This window comes from Diadema antillarum, unplaced genomic scaffold (genome assembly GCF_040938485.1).
Source record: "Diadema antillarum isolate AM-2024a unplaced genomic scaffold, OU_Dant_1.0 seq00001239_RagTag, whole genome shotgun sequence".
In the NCBI taxonomy this organism is placed as follows: Eukaryota; Metazoa; Echinodermata; class Echinoidea; order Diadematoida; family Diadematidae; genus Diadema; species Diadema antillarum.
The window spans coordinates 38,904-56,398 of record NW_027272026.1 but is presented as its reverse complement, the minus strand read 5'-3'; the positions used below and the strand labels follow the sequence as shown (position 1 = coordinate 56,398).

The 17,495-nt window shown below is 38.3% G+C and overlaps 1 protein-coding gene across 1 annotated transcript in view; it reads left to right on the top strand.

Annotated features, from left to right (window-relative positions):
- Nucleotides 1–16,582, top strand: part of LOC139745180 (hyccin-like) — a 63,251-nt gene extending 46,669 nt beyond the window's left edge. Inside the window, exons 4-10 of the mRNA XM_071655590.1 lie at nt 7,590–7,670; nt 8,182–8,294; nt 12,101–12,196; nt 12,680–12,835; nt 13,916–14,003; nt 14,480–14,633; nt 15,514–16,582. Of these exons, the coding sequence (XP_071511691.1) occupies nt 7,590–7,670; nt 8,182–8,294; nt 12,101–12,196; nt 12,680–12,835; nt 13,916–14,003; nt 14,480–14,633; nt 15,514–16,058 (1,233 nt within the window). The 3' untranslated portion in view covers nt 16,059–16,582. The remainder of the gene's footprint in view (nt 1–7,589; nt 7,671–8,181; nt 8,295–12,100; nt 12,197–12,679; nt 12,836–13,915; nt 14,004–14,479; nt 14,634–15,513) is intronic.
- The last annotated feature ends 913 nt before the right edge of the window (nt 16,583–17,495 follow it).

Sequence of the window (17,495 nt, the reverse complement as noted above, 5' to 3'; positions counted from 1 at the left end):
AAATTTGTGGCATGAAATTTTCGCGAATCGCCACTGGCATCCAATGCAGTATAATGTAGACAAGAACTTTTTCATGCATTTTAATTTTGCAAATCTTGGCTTGCACAAAATTCAAGAAATTAAAATGCGAAGGGATATTTCTGGCTTTACAGTACACACTCAAGAAGGTCAACGTTGGATGATATATGACTTGTTATGATAATGAGATGAATGAAGATGATGTGTTTGTCATGACAACTGCAATGCATACCTCTAAAGTTTAGAGTTGTCACCACATGAAAGATCTTCATGTTGCCTACTGATTATCTCTTTTGAGTTTTACGCTGTTCCCTGACAGCTGAAAGCCTCTTCCAAAATCACTGGTGTGTAGACAGAGAAATGTGGCGCTGCCAAGCAACATTAACATCATTTCAAGCGTGGCTGAAAGCGACTGTGCGGATGGAAATGTTTATTGCACTCTAGAAACAGTTTTGATGTATGGTAGTGTAGTGATATTACCCTCATGTGCTGTAAGCTAACATATTTATATATTTCATTCCATCTATATATTCCACTACTTAAAAGCACTGTTGTAAAACAATGTTTTCAGCTTGAAACATTTGAGGTGCATGGTTCTATACATACCAGAACCATTGATATTGAGTATACATACATGTATGTTATCAAAAGGGCAAAAAATGGTTGAAACTGAATGCTTTTAAAAATGTAAAAATCAGCGATTGGCATGATTCACCATGCTTAATATTTCCTGTAGACCAAAGTGTTTAAATGAAAAAGTTAGTCAATGGTTTGCTAGTATGGTTATTTGATATTAACATCATACATTTTTTTACAATGACAGCAAAAGGTTGTGTGCGTGTGTGTGTGTGTGTGTGTGTGTGTGTGTGTGTGTGTGTGTTTTAGTCATTTATGAATTTAAGCATCATCACAGGGCTCAATAAGCAAAGTTCTTTAATAGATATCTTGAATTGAGCAACCCAAATGTTAAGCAGTGTCGTCCGGTGCTAGTTTCCAAGTTCCCCCAAAGTGCACTTTAAGTTCATCTTATTTGCATTGTGCATTTCCCAAAGCCTGATGTTATGTCTAACTGCCTTGCCTGAGAAACCAATCTTGAGATGCCTTGCTGAGGCTGTTTTGTGTATCTTTGTACATATACGTATGTTTGTCTGTTTGCTGATATTACTTTCTTGCACTACCCAAGTGTGCAGCTCAAAAGGTCAAGATGGATAGCACACAGGACATTACATTGCATCAACCTTGAAATAAGAATAAGAGCTGAGGCTATACATGCATTACAATTATATATACAAATCTTTTGAACAACCGGTATTATGATGATTGTAGTTGAATTGAAATCGAGGAAGGTAATCTGGCATTTAGATCTGCAGAAAGACCTACCCTTGGTGCTGCCATTAGCAGTATTTTAGCGAGGCATTAAATAGCATTTGTGCTTTCATGCTCTTTCAAGACAGTGAAAAGAGCAATTACTCCCTTGATTCTCGAAATGGATCACTCACACCAGCTATTAAAGTGTTTTGCTTGACAGTATGATGTGACTGCCTAGTGGAGTTCAAATTTTCTGACTACATTAACGTGTGCAATTATTGTGGGAGAGAAAGCTGATGTATGTAGCTGCCTAAATCAGACTATAAAATTCTCTTCTTCCCCTTGGAATAAAAAAATAAAGCAATTTGATTTTTTTTTTTCTAGGAATTCAGATTCTGCTGCATTAGTGTTTGGTTTTGTGTTTTTTTTTCCTTAGGCCACATCTTATTTTCCATGATCACTGCACAGATTATTAACATTATGATTTGATCACATTTAATTTAGAATGGAGTATATACCTTGTCATATATTTTTTTTCCAAGCTGCATCCATTGATACTGTTGTACTGTGATGTTGGCCATTGTGCCACACAAAGCAGTATGTTTTCACTGGTGATATTTTTGTGTGAGTTTCGTTTCTAATTCTGTTCCGATATGAAAAGATATGCAAGCAAGTAAAAACAAATGTAAAAGTACATTTTGAAAGAGATCATTCAGTTTGTCCACATACAAGTCCACATACAGGTCAACATTTTCAAGGGTAAATAGGAAAAAACAAAGTCATTGGTGGATCTGAAAAGAAAACCAAAAGTCCAAAGCCTGGAAATAAGACTAGTACAAATAGGGCATTCTCTTCTCTCTATCTCTTTCTCTGTGGATGTCACTTTCTAGAATTCTCTGTATAACATACATGCTATAATATATCAATTTAACTGTCAAATCTATGTTTACCCTTTAGTCGTAGTGCCATCCCACACAACTAAAATGGAAGCCATTTTTTAGGTCACGCACACAATGTGAGTGATTGTTCGTGACTGGCCAAATTCCTTTTCGGAACTTTCCCACTTTCTGCCCCAATCAAGTCATAATGCAGCAAAATTGTACGAGACAAGTTCCCATACAGTCTCATCAGTGCTTGCCGTTCAAATTAATGGCCTTGTTTCAAGGAGCAGACATGTCTCATAAGAAAAAGATGAATAGACTGAAAATTTGTCTCTAATTGTAACCACAAACAGTTTTGTCTATTTTGTATTTTTTGTTTGTCTGTTTTGTCTTGCATACTTAAATGGGTTTAAAAGGTTGTAGAAATTTGATTCTCAATGCATGAACCTACATACCTTTTGACTTTGCACAGAGTCTGTAACTCTGAAGAAGATTGACTTTTCTTTTTGGCCCTCAGTTCATGGCAGATAAGAAACTGGCACAGTCCTTAGTGCGATGCCTGCAATTTTGCTTGGAAAATGCGAGTCACTGCAGTGTCTTGCAAAAACCATGATATGGTGCTGATGTTTTCTTTTGCAAATTACTACTCCTGCTACTTTTTTTTTTATTTATTTATTTTTTTTTGCCCATGAAGGTACACTTGCAATGTGCATTGTATCTTGCCAAATGTGGCATCTGCAATATCTTTTACTCCATGTGGAACCTGCATTGTCTTTTGCAAAATGCTACTACTGCAATGTCATTTGCATGATATTGTAGGTTGTTCCTCACAATATCTTTTGCAAACTTTGATATTTGTACCTCAAGACTTTCCAGCAAAATTCTAAACTTCTACATGTATGTCTGCTGTACATCACTGAGGAAACACTGTCTTGAGTCCAACAGAATGTGATACAACAACTTGAATGTATGTTGCAACATGCATTTTTTGCAATGTATGTTGCCAAAGCGTTGACACCTGCATATACATTTCGATAAGTGTGACACCTGCATTGCAATTTGCAAAATGCGAGAGTTGCATTATCTTTTGCAAAATTATTTTTGCTTTCTTCACTGTGCTTTGATCACTTAGGCTGCGTTCACATAGAAGTATACTATTCGGGTATTCGGGCTCGTTTTTCGAGGGCACGCGAATAGCTTGAATCGAACGATAGGATTTCCTCACACCGGTTCACATAGGAGGGCACTATTCGAATGTACCGAATAGCTGCGAAAAGTATAGCAAAGTGGGAATCGCGCTTGTTCGATTTTCTTGCAGCGTATACCGTCTCTCGTTTATGAAATAATGACACTTTTGGTCTGGATTTGCCCTTTAGCAAAAATAAGCATGTAGACTGACATTCTGATGCTGTGTAGAAATTGTTAATAAGATTTGCTGGGATGTAGGAGGAAGAAATCCTCACTGCATGGGATGGTGAGTTGACGGTGCGGGTGATGGTGTACTCGGTGCCCGAATACCGAATACCGAATACCGAATACCGAATACTTCTATGTGAACGCAGCCTTACCTATATGGAATTAGTACAATGTCTATTATGCGAACTATGCTACTTGCAATGTCTTTTGCAAGATATGACACCTTGCTGTTCAAGTGCTCTGTTGTCTCAAAATGCTGCAACCTCCAATAGCTTGCTGCTCAGTAGAGCTAGTGCATTGTGTTTGCCATGATGCAGAACCTAGTTGGTCCTTTGAAAACTATGGTGATTGCAATATGTCTCTTGCATTCTGATTGAATATCTGCACTCTCTTTGCAAACTAAATGATATGGGGATATATATATAGGGCCTACTTTAAAACCTGAAATATTGGTGTGCATGAATTTTCTCCCTTTTTTTGGTGCAAATTTTGCATGGAGCCAAGATTAGCAAAATCTGACATGTGAAAGTTCTTATTTGCGCCATATGCATTGAATGCCAATGGCAATTTGCAAAATTTCATACTGCAAATATTTCTGATTTTAGAGTAATAAGAAAGCTGCATTAATGATAAGCCTGTCTGTAGTCATCCTTGTAGGTGGGGTTGATATCCATTTCATTAATGTCAGAAGCGTGGGAGAGTAACTGAATAACAGCCATCAATTTATGCCATGGATTCAAGCTGACATATGTCACTAATCATAATTTGTTAATATGTTCACCGAAGGGCAGGTTTGAAGTCTAAACATCAAAATATCATTGACATTCTTCATTTTGGAAGTATGCATTGAAATCGGTAGCCTTGATGGAAAAAAAAATCCTCTTTTTTTTATCTCATTTATTGTCAAGTGACTTCAGGGGTTAATTTTCACTTTTGTTATTGAGGGAAAAAGAGCAGGAAAATGACGGTTTAATACAAATTCTGTCAAAGACAAGAAACCCTTGTCCAATTTTAGTTGTTTTTTTTTGTCTCCAATGAAAATAGAGAACAGAATGCTAAATTGGATCCCTGATTGTAGGACCAAGGAGGTAGCTTGCCCTAGTACCTCCTTGGTAGGACAAGTATTGAAATAGCATGCGAAAATTTGACTATCACAATCTGTCAAGCTATTTTCCTGGTTTGTTCAGCTGTAAACTTTTTCCTCAGATTACATTCGTGATGGCATTTTGTTTCCCCTTTCCATCAAGTAAAATCATAACTCAGACAGCATGATGGACATGGTAGTAATTACTAGAAATTGTCCATAGGTGTTTTGATACAGCAAATGTGTCACCATAAAGTTTGGTAACAACTTACAGAGTTTTTCACATCTGTTTGACATGATGAAGTGATGGACATATCTCGTTTCATGGCATTGCCAGTGGTGAACAACGGCACGATGCATCTGGCGTGCCGTGAATCGACTGTGTTAGCGCTGACATAATTCTGGTAATGCAATTTCACCTCCTCCCTCCTGGAGGCTATTATGCTAGCCTTACTTACCCGAGATTGCTATCACCCTCTCTACCGATATCAGGTGGACCTTTTTCTTGTGCTTCTTCATTTTTGCCAATCTGTTCTTTGTAACTGTGGTACACCCCTGAGGTGAATTAAACTCTGCATTTGCCATCATGCAATTTCCAGGAAGTGGCATCACTGTGTGAGCGATGGCGTTGAAGTAGCGGTATTATGTGCCGATGTTTGCTGTGATTAAAGTGCCTCCCAGCTAGGCAGTAAGGAAATGGGAAATGTTCCTTGAATTTCCTCCTCGGCGTATTTCGGTGGTTTGCCAAACACCTGGCACTCCTTACACGATGGGGAGTCTCAATTTCCTTCAAAAGTGAGAATCACATTATTGAGAACAGATCATGTTGCCTTTGAGAGGGTCACTGTGGTATAGTGAATGATATCTCTCTACTTTCGAAAGGAAGTCCCAAGTTCAAGCCCCACTGAATACTTCCGTCTTTCTTTCTTTCTTTTTTTTTCAAGGAGGTAAAAGATGTTCCTCTCAACATGGGAGTATAAAATGGTTACAGGCACTGCTACAGTGATGCTAATGCCAGGATCCTCCGTTACAGCAGTGGCAACACTGAAAAGGCTGCCCTGGATTAATAGGCCATTGTTCTAATCATTTTCAAGAGCATTGCTTATTATCACATATAGGTGGTCCTACCCTTCATTCCCTTCGTAATCTGCAAAATGATGTAATGTGTATTGAATATTATTTTTCCACATACTGTTTTGGCAATTTTTTACTAGGTATATGTGATATGCTCACTAGAAAAAACGTATTTGTCCTGTGTGCATGATAGCCAAGTGGTGAAGAAAATGTACATGAAAATATTTTTTATTTGAATCAATTGTTGGCATTAACCTGTCACTACAAGTGATATTGTTCAAGCAATCTCAGTGACAAAATATAACCACAATAAAATAAAATGTCTCTCCTTTGATCAGTGAGATTTTAAGGGGACTCACACTGATCAGAAATGAATGTTGTCATGAAATGGACTTGCGCCACACATTCATGGATACGTTGTATGTTGTGTGATTCTTGACACAACTTGCCACATGTTGTCCAAACATGACAGAGATGTGGCAGCAAGATCATGCAGGAAGGAAATGTTGCATCTCATTTTTTGTCTACCTGTCTGTGAGAATGGACTTGCTGCAGCTGCGGTTTCATTGGAGACCACCTGTGTAAATTCTAGTGGATGTTAATATTGACAAGCAGGAAATTTCGATCATGACATGCTTTCTATCTGTTTGTTGTTCATTATGCCTTATATCTTCCTTACTTTGATAATTTTATGTGTACTGGTACTCTTACATGTTTAATATGATTCCGTAATAATTCCTTCACACAGCTTTTAATCTTAGTGTGTTTTCCATTCTCTTGAAATTGGTTCCATGACATTTGCTCCTAGGACAATATTGCTCCCATAGAAATATTCGCATGCTGAGCCAAACATGAATTCTACCCACAAACATAACCCTAACCCTAATCCTCATCCTCACATCAAACTTAACTTAAAACTCTATCACAACCCCAACCCAAAGTACTGTGAGAAAATAACACTCAAGTAATTGTCGCAATAGCAAATGTCGTGTCACCTTTTAAATTAGCTTTAATACCCTATCCATCTGCCACCTCTTATTATCTAACTGTCATACTTGCCAACTAATAAGATTTTATCAGACTCAGTAAGATTTTTTACATAAAAAATAGCAAAATAAGATTTTCTGTCAGAGAAATAAGATTAAAAAAAATATTTAGATATACCTTTCATGTGTATTTTCTGAAGATCTGACTGAAAGTAAGATTTTTAACTTCAGTTTGCATATAAAATCAGATTTTTGCAATCCACGAGTAAGATATTTCATCTTGAAATGTTGGCAGGTATGAACTGTAGGCCTATGTATTACCTTCCAATCCATATGTGATTTGTATCCCATTTTCTCATTTCCTTTGCTCTTCTCTCCTCATTATTCATCTTACAATGTAGAACCTCCTTTCAGCTTGTGGGCATAGTTGCCACATAATGTGATAGAATTAGAGCGAAAATGCAATTTCACGTAATTGCACTTCTTTCCATACCTTACCTCTTTTGTGTGTGAAATTTAACCTCGTGTAGATACCATGAACTCTTTTCCGCAACCTGTTTGTGCAAAATATAGCAATGAAATTTTAGGGTGACGTTCACTCTTAGGTCAACTGTGAGTGAAGTAGATGCAAAAGTGTCATTTGGCATATTTGCTCTGAATTTCCTACCTTTGCCTCACCTGTATGTGAAAAAGAAATTGGTGTTGATGCAATGGAGGCATTTGGATGGAGAGCAGAAGTTGTGATTTATAGTGGCTTGTGCTTTAATTTGTGCCTTGACTCATCTGTGTATGAAATTGAAATTTTGTTCTTTGTCATCACAGGAAGTGGTGGAGGCTGATGGGACGGCAAAAGCTGAAGTATTTACCATCCCCACGCTAGCCAGGCCCTCAATATACCACGAGGTAAGATCTCACAAATGACTTGCACCCTTAGTAAATTAGGGAAGATCTGTGACATCTTGACCAGTATAGTATTAATTCTAACTGCAATGTGTACATAATTTCAACCTTATTTCATTCTTCTGATTTGGTTCTTTTCTTAATTATTTTCCATCCTCATAATTCTACAAAAGTCCAGATTGTGTGCTAGACAAGCATTCTGTCGCTTTCTGTTTTGTGTGCCAAGGATTAAAAACTGATGTAGAATATAAGCTGTGTTGATGAATGTTTTACAATGTTTTTACTTGAAGTCTTACTGATTTATACAGTATCTTTTGATTCATGCTCCTCTTTAATAACACAAACTTTTCTGTCGGTGTGGGTAACCACTTATTCTTTGACATTTGTCAACCGAGGAGCTTGTCCACTTTGTATGTGGCTTTATCATTTATTGTATATTTCATGGGTCAAAGTTCATTACCATGTGCATGAATATTCATGAAGGCTCTGTGTATACTGTATGTTGTCATTACAGCCCATGAGTCCCCTTGCCCTGACTGACAACCTACTGCTCAGCCATCCGAATGACCACACAGCGCTCACTAGAGGGCCTCTTCCACAGATTAGTACTGTCAACGCGCAAAACAGGTGAGCAGTGATGATGGGCGTGGGCTGGAGTTCAAAGTATGTGTGTGTACCCCTATTGGGAGTGCATTGTATCGCTGTCACCTTCATTGTTAGCACTGACATGGAAATCTATGGGTGGGACTGTGATGTGTCGTGTGATCCTAATGCACTGCTGCCATCATGATATATAAACCAGTGACCCAGATTTGCATTGCTTGGAGGGCACCATGAGAACGAGCTTCTTTGAGTATTCAGTCCCTATGCAGTGCCTTGTGCTTTCTGGTGCTTGCCAGAATATGACTGTGAAAAAGAGGTAGCTGCGCAGTAGATTGAGATTGAAGTTGCGAGGGGAGTGGTGGTTGGGATTGATTTAAAAGCTTTTTCATGTTCTTAGTTTGCAATAATGTTATTTGATCCATACTTTATAGGGAGTTTTATATATAGTAGAAGAAGACGTATTGTTTTGCATTGTGAATTACTTGGCAGTAATCACCATGATTATAGAAGTCAATTTTGCCGGTATCATATTTTATCCTTATTATTTTGGAGCTAAGTCAAGGTGAAACACAGAACAGCACACACACTTACAAAGGTAACTAAAATCTTACTTCCAATAATTTCTTTGACGGTTTGCCAAAAATCATTAAATTGGTATTGAAAAAAAAAAGAATCAGTAAGCTGGTTCAAATCACTAAAAAGTGGTATTCTACAACCCCAAATCAGTAGAGATGGCAATTAGTAATACAATCATGCTTGTCAGTACACAGTACTGAGGATTTTACATTTTACCTGTGAAGACTGATCTTCTTTGGAGTTTAGTGATCTACGAGAGAGGAATCATGAAGCAATGCTATAGTTTATTTGTTGCTTATTTTTCTTTTTTTTCACTCAAAAGGCAAAGCAAACCAGCTCTATTCTCCTTGCTACATTCTCACAATTAGGGAAACTGAAATATGGCTTGGCCAAACAAATAAAAAAGATGAGACCAACAAAGAAGTAAAGAAATTTATATAAAAAGACAAAAACAACTCCAAAAGTTAGCACAGGCAAGCCATAATCAAGTACCTCTGAGTAGAACTTTGCCACACTCACGTGTTCAGTACTTGTGTGCAGAGAATTCTGAGTGATGCATTATTGATTGGGTATAAAAATGATCTACAAAACATTTCTTTATAGGTATTTCTGGCATTGATTATGAGGGCTCTGCAGTCTGTTTGTTGATATTTTTGTTTCTCTTCCTCCAGCCTGATATGCTCCGCATAATCAAGTTGTGTGCACATGACTACATATCTTTTCCCCTTTTTTTATTGTCTTGCTCCTAACTGATCTGTTTACATGCAAGAAATTCTCGAGTTTCTATGAATACCTTCAAGATGAAATTCACTTGCTGACAGAGAGAGCCAGACGGCGAGAGAAATCTACTCAGGAAATGCATTTCATGAGGGCTGTCGTGATGCATTCTTAACAGTTTTTGTCTGGATTACTGGATAAAGCCTAATGGATCGTACCTGTGTCTTGAATTTGAATGAAGAACGGAAGGCACGTGGGGATACATTTGACATTTACAAATGTGCAGCCCCGTCAGAATGTGGTGATATATATTCATCGAGGTGAAAATGAATAGATGATGTATTTGTCTTTGCACAGGAGAGAAAATATAATGGATGGAAACCCTTTGCAGTGGAGACCTGTCTATTTTGAGCCAACGTAAAAGACTAGAATATGTACAGCTTGTACTGGTACTGTTGATAATTCACTGACAAGTGTGCACACACACACGCACACACACATGAACAAACAAACAAACAAAAAATGAATAACACACATTGTACAGTTGTACTCACAAACACACGGGCATGCACACTAGCATATAGATGCCACACACTCATACACACGCAGTCACACATATATACACACACATACACAAGTACACACTTACACACAAACACATTACACGTATATTGGCACCATGCTTCTTCGCAATTATGAAAATTGCTGCAGGCACATAAATCGTTGCCGCAAGTCGTTCCTTTGTGTTCTTCTTAATACTTCTGCCCCAAAGATAATACAGGCATATTATGTTCATGGGTTGTCTGTCTCACCCAGATTTCCTTGTCACGATTAGACTGTCTTATGAGTTTTCTTGGTACCGGACCCAGGCATGGAACATTAGGTATAGATGTCCTGCTCTAATAGATATTTGGTAGAATCCCATGAGGTCAAAGGTCACTGCACTATGCCTGTATAGATATGGCATTGCTCAGCTGTGATGTCATCTAGGAACATCCATGTTTAATATGATTTTGTAATAAGGGCAGAAATTAAAAGATTCATATGCCTGAATTTGATAGTATGCAAGGTCAAAAATTCATTTCAGAGGTCAAGGTGAGAAATGTGTTTTCTAACCATATCTTAATCAGACATAAAGCAATACTAAGCAATATCATCGCCTGGGCCTGAATGGTTTCTTTACATTGCGGCACATGGAATACATTTCTAAGCCTCCGTTGTTAACATATTGTGAAAAGCAAGTTGGATTTTGTATTAAGTGGATGATATTGAGTTTTGCAGCTGCTTTGTTTCAGTGGTTTAAAATTTGTGGTTATTTGAAACATTGCTATTAAAGCGCAAACTAGTTTATATCAAGGTCACTATTAAGATATCTATGAACAAATGATGTTCTGTGTGCAAAAGCATTTTTTGCACATCAACTGTACATTCATGTGTGAAATATGAACAAAATGCTCCTGTAATTTTACCACTTTTGAAGGCATTTTCACTGAAACACTGCAGCTGCTGCTCCTGTTGTTGATACTGTTACAACCAAATTGCACCTCTATTTCTTACTCTAAAACCAGAAATTTTTGTGTGCATTTTAATTTTGCAAATTTCATGAGAGCCAAGATTCACAACATTGATACTCTCATAAAGGTTCTTGTCTGCACTATATGGATTCCAACTGGTGGAAATTTCATGCCGCAAATATTTCTGGTTTTGCAGTATACTAAAGTTTAAAGGAACAGACAAAAGTTGTCATTGTTGATAAATTTGTATCGCAGTGGTTAGCACAATAGCAAACAGTGTGCAGTATTCTTTGTTCTAGATACTTGTAAAGAAGGACAAGGTCCATGTGTGCCATTTGCCGCACATTCTGTGTGTCCTTTTTGCATTGATATGTACATTAGGAAATATGGGAACACTGGTAACGGCTTTTGATGTTGTCAGATATTATTATGAATTATTACCTCTGCCAAGGGAGGAGTTTATGTTTCGTTACCGTTGGTTTGTGTGTTCGTTTGTTAATTAGTTATTTTGTCCGTGTGCAAAATAACTCTGAAAGGAGTTAACGGATTTGGATGAAACTTGCAGGAAAGGTTTAGAATGATACAAGTATTAACAGATGATTGAATTTTAGTAGTGATCCAAGAATTTCTGGGGAATTTATGAAGGATTTTTGACATTTTGGCAGGTAGGGTCAATGAACCTGGGAGTTCAGGCTGCGTGTATTGAGGTCTGCCTGTGCACACTAAAGTGCGTGCTCTAGTTTCTGCTAGGGCGAGGCGCGCCATGCAGCTGAGGGTTTATGACGCAACAAAGGCTTCTATATTGGGAAATTGGGCGACTTTCAGCACACAATGCTATAAGTACGTATATATGGGTGGAAGAACAAGATCAGTGGTGGAAATGAGCTGCATGCTTGGCGGAGGTCTGCGGTCTCAGAGTGCTTCTCTAGTTACTTGTACTTTGCTTGCAGCTACAATACTTCATTCTTGGAGCCTAATAGTCAGACTACATTTCTTGCTTTCTCTCCCATCTCTCCCCCTCAGGTTCGATGTCCTGTGCCATGTCGTGTCCCACTTCAACGCAGACATCGGTTTTCTCTCCTCCCTCGCGCTTCAGTCGATGTGCGTCGCATACTCAAGGTACGGTACTCAACCTCTCATGGGGCGCATCATCGTTGAATCCCAGATCTCAATAAAGTTGGCGAACATTACAATCCTGATTTTGGTATTGTTGAGTTTTCCAGACTGAGCTTGCCCAGATATGTGAAATTTATCCCATCTTATTTAAAAAAAAAAAAAAACCTTCCCCAGAAATGGAATGAAAGCCATCCGTAAGTGAAACATGCATGAAGTTTTAGAGAATATGGGGACTGATTATAGATACAATCAAACACTCTATTGGATGAGGTAATCAAACACATTAGGACGAGAATTGACACACTGTGGTCACATGCTGCAGAAAAACTAAAAAGTTCCAGTTTTCAGAATGTGTAGACAAGATGTACTTTGGATTTAAGAGCAAGCAACTTCACATTTCCTATTTTTTGCCAAGATCACCGTATCGAAAATAGAATGCTTATTGTTATTTTCTGTTTTTGCTATCATTTCTTTCCCGCCTTCCAGACTGACCCGCACAGGCTTTAGCAGTGGCAGCAGCCGTTCATCTTCGGGTCAAAGTTCAAAGACCAGTGACCTCCATCTCAATCTTCACAACCATCCCAGGATTGCACTCACTCCGAACTTTCTCCTGGAACTGATGACTGGTGTATACTTCGCAATGTAAGTAAATATGACTGAAATATATCTCTTTCTTATGATCAAATCTACCAAAGCTACTGTAAAACAAGACATATGCGTGGTATGAAATTTTTCACGAATTAGAATGGGGCAACCTTTTTTCAAAGCATGATATTTTTGTGAATTGCCAGTGGCATTCTATGCAGATAGTGTAGGCAAGAACTGTTGTGTGCGTTTCAACTTCTCGATTTTGGGCTCTTACGAAATTGGTGAAGTTAAAATGCATGCAAACATTCCTCATATTACAGTCTATGCCATATACTTTATGTGTGTGTGTGTGATATTCATGATTCCACATAATGTGTGCTGGATGAACGTAATATCTTAATATTTAGAGAAAATCTTCTCTTAGGAGTATATTCAAATCTCATTCTGTCACAGAGAGAGGAACAAAGAATGAAAAAAAAAGGGTTCATGTTAAAGGGATGGTACAGTATTGATGGAGATGAAAATTAGGCTTTTAACTTTTTGCGAGATACCAAGAAAACACTTATGATATAGTACAGAGCATACCATTTCAAGAGGAATTCAAAGTTTATTTGATGAAAATCGCGTTTGGAATGACTGAAACATCCAAAAACAAAGTAAAACAAAGCGATCGTAATAAAGTGTGGGTCCCACACTTTATTAGAATTGCTCTTTTTTGGATATCTCAGCCATTTCAAAACCAATTTTCATCAAATTAACGATGAATTCCTCATAGAATTACATGCTCTTTCATATTTCATAAGAGGTTTCTTTAGGACATGATATAAAATATTTTTTGACATCAACTGTCAATGCTTGTTGAAGAATGTTGCAGCATAGACTGTCAAATTAGACAAGCAAATGCACAGTTGCAATTCTCAGATCCTTGTGGCAAGTGATCAGCCTCTGTTTGCTATGAAGAGTGATCAAGTCTGTCAAAATGTCTTTACTTGTCTGATATCTCTCTTCATGTAAAAAGAAAAAAAATCTTTTAGGATATTTTATACATTGCAAAGTTTGGTCAGTTCATGATTAGATAATAGATTATTTATAATAAAGTTGATTTGTTGATTTGTTTTGATTTCTCTGTCCAAGGTTTAATGGCCATGCCACGGCTGCCACACAGGCACTTGAAGACATACACTTCAGAGCAAGCTATGAACTCTTTTCTGAGGTCTTATTGGTAAGTAGTCAGTGTGTGGTAGTGGGTAACACAATGGATTTGCAAACAGAATGTTTGGGGTTCAAATCCCACTTTGTATGGTGCCTTCAACTGCAAAAACATATTGCAAAACAGGAACAAATTGTTCATGAATTTTTCATTCATATAAAACTGATAATACCATGATACTACCATTTGGGATCGATTGGTGATTGTTAATGTATACATAATTATGCAATGTTCATTTTAAGTAGATTATGCAAGAATGATAAAAGCCCAATATTTGGGTTTATTGAAAACAAACTGTACACTAGATTCAAGGAAGTTAACATGAAAGGGTAATTTGAAACTCTGCCTGGACTCAAAAGATTTTGCACAAAGTGTACAGGTGTATTTGAAGGAGGGTGAGTGAATAATTGGTCACAGGGTGTTATGGTACCTCTCTGGTCACTTGAAGCGGTCAAACAAGAAATGGACATTTCTCATGTTCTCCCCAGGTGACCAATGCCATCCAGAACTCCCTAGAAAGCAATCCCTCTGGCCGGCCCAGCGACGGTCCAGTGGGCATCAACATTGCGGTCACCCCAGCCTCGCCGGCGGTCAAGAGGGCGGCCATCACCAATGCGTCTTTCAAGACGAGGAGAAACAAAGGTTTGTTCTTGGTGGCACCTTTATGTCATTCTTCCCATCTCCAACACCACCAACCACCCCAAGCATCACGACTAAACCGAGGAAATATCATTACCTCCGCCAAGGAAGGCGGTTATGTTTTCATCGATGTTGGTTAGTTTGTTTGTAAATTAACTCAAAATGTTGGAAACAGATTTTAGTAAAACTTGCAGAAAAAGTTGATGATGACACAAGGAAATTTGGGTAGTGATCTCAGAATTTTTATGGATCTTTGAAGGATTTTTTAATCTTTTGAATGATAGGGTCAATGAACTGTGGAGTTCAAGCTGCACATAATTGAGGTTTACATACACACTCTAAAGAGCGTGCTCTGCTCAGATAATGCAATGTGTAGCTGGAAGCTGATGACATAAACAAAGCTTCTATATTGGGAATTTGGGCGATTTTCATAATGCTCGTATGGGTGGAAATATGCTGCTTGGCGGAGGTCTGCACTCTCCGAGTGCTTTCCTAGTTACTAATCAAATCCTATCAACATCCTATTTGTAGTGTATAGTACTAAATGTGTGTGAATATTTCGTAATATGACAACAAACTGAGATGTCTATTATTGAATTTGAAATGATTTATCGTATGGATGGAGGTTTTGGGGGTTGAACGTGTTAAATTGCATTTCAGAAGTTTATATCGACTATACAGGATAATGTAAAAGAGGATATTATGGTTGATAAGAGATATATTCCTATTATGCTTTGTATATACTATGCCACTCAAGTTTTGCTCGCTGCTCTCTTTTGCTGATATCAGGACAGGGAAATTGAAAATCCTATGAATGCAAGTGCTTGTTTTGAATGGTAGTGTGTACACGTTGTTTGGATTTTTCTGTCATTTTCTGTTTCAGACTCTACCACAACGACAACAATAACTGTGATGATTGAGGGTGTAGAGAAGGGTGACCGGCACGTTCCCACCAACTCAGAAAAGATCATCGTGCGGAAGACCAACTCGGATCACCTGGTGGACGAGCAGCGGTCACGTCGCCATGGCAACCATGAGCATCACCACAACGGGACGGGCAATGGTGAGGAATTCCCGCTGGTCAAGCAGCGCAGCAGCCGTAGCATGGAGGGTCTGGAACTGCAAAACATGCCGCACTCGAGAGTGACGACAAACGGAAGTCGGGCCGATGGATTCTCGCAGGGCGTTAGCCAATCACAAAGGACTTCCAACCTGACGGACAATAAGTCGGTTGAGAGGTCACGGTCAAAAGAAGATGTCCACAGGTCAGCAGAAAACCTGAGAATAGATGGCCTGTCCATCGGTGGGAAGGCTGGTATGTCCACTCCGGACGGTCTAACGGTCACTTATCAGGGCTTGAATGGGAATCAGAGCAATGGGAGTAAGAGCGGCAGCCGAAATAGCGTGAGCTATGAGACGACGCTTTGATGATTCAATGAGACTGATTGGAATCGCGCCGTATTGACCTCCAATCTCACTCTTATTTTTTTTTTCCTCTTGTTTTGTCTTGTTTTGTATCATCCTGTTGCTTCCAGAACATTTGTATGCATTACTGACTTTTCCAAAGCAATTTCTTACGCTGTCGGTCTTCCTGACATACCCATAGTTGTCAATCGATGACCGAAGTGACAGGCCGCAAGAAATGTGCTCAGGGCACCAGAAATTGCCGACATGCAGTCATTATTTCTTTATCTCGGATAATTTCACTTGCAGTCATAGATTATCCTTGAAAAGAAAACTAATTAGCTAAGTGATGGCATGTCGCAAATGAAATTGTGTAGTTTGTGGTGTTTCGGTGTACATGAGCCCAAGACATATTTCTATCGACATGCATAAGTCATTTCAGATGTCTGTGCTTTTTCAAGATTTGCACTGGGCAGATAAGCAAATTAAGTAAATAAGCAACCACAGACAACTAGGTGTTTCAATGATAGATATATAATAAACTAGTCTTTCTACAGACAAAAGGTTTTCACGGCTTTACGGTCTGTCAAAAGTGTACAAACTTTGAATGAGTTCATACATTTGCCAAACGTTTGTGTAAGTGTTGAATAAGAGGTACAGACTTGATTGTAACCGGAGAAAGTGAAGATTTCCACGTATTCTTCATTTATTTGTCTGTCTTTGGGCATAATCATTTGACTTTGCATGCTTAGGTCTGAGGCTCAAAAAAAGTTATTTCAGAGAAATGATCAGAAGTATCAAATACTGATGCTATTTGAACCACACACAAGTGTTTTTATTTTTATTCTTTAAAAGATACCTACATCTGTCTTACACTTTCACTAAAATTACAATTCTGCCAATTCGTCACAGTGATTACTTTTGTAGTAGTATAAATTTATTTGTCTAATGCCACCAAGGTTTTTTTTGCTATTTTATTCATGAGAACTTAGGATTATCAGACATAACTTCTGAAAATGTCTACAAATTCATGGATTTTAGTTGGCATCTGCAATCTGCATCTGCAATGCAGTAACAGGCAAAGAAATAATCTGTTATAGCTTTCTGGTAATTTACAGTGCCAGGTCTAGTAGCATAGAAAAGCAGGGAGGACCTAACTTTTCCACCTTCAGTTACAACTGTAGCATGGTTGCAAGACCATTCCATTCACCATATAAGGGGAGGGGTTTTTTTTGCCAAGCTGGGCCCAATTTCATAAAAGATGTTATGAAAGCAATTCCTGCTGGAATTGCAACTTCTTGTAGCAACAGCTAATCAGGAAGCAGGATTCTTGTTACCATGACACTTGCCATTTCAACAAGAGTTGCTACCATTACAACTTTATATGAAATAAGACCCAGGTTCATCGAATTTAATGTGATGTCGTGTGACTGAAAATCATTTCTGAGACATGCATCTACA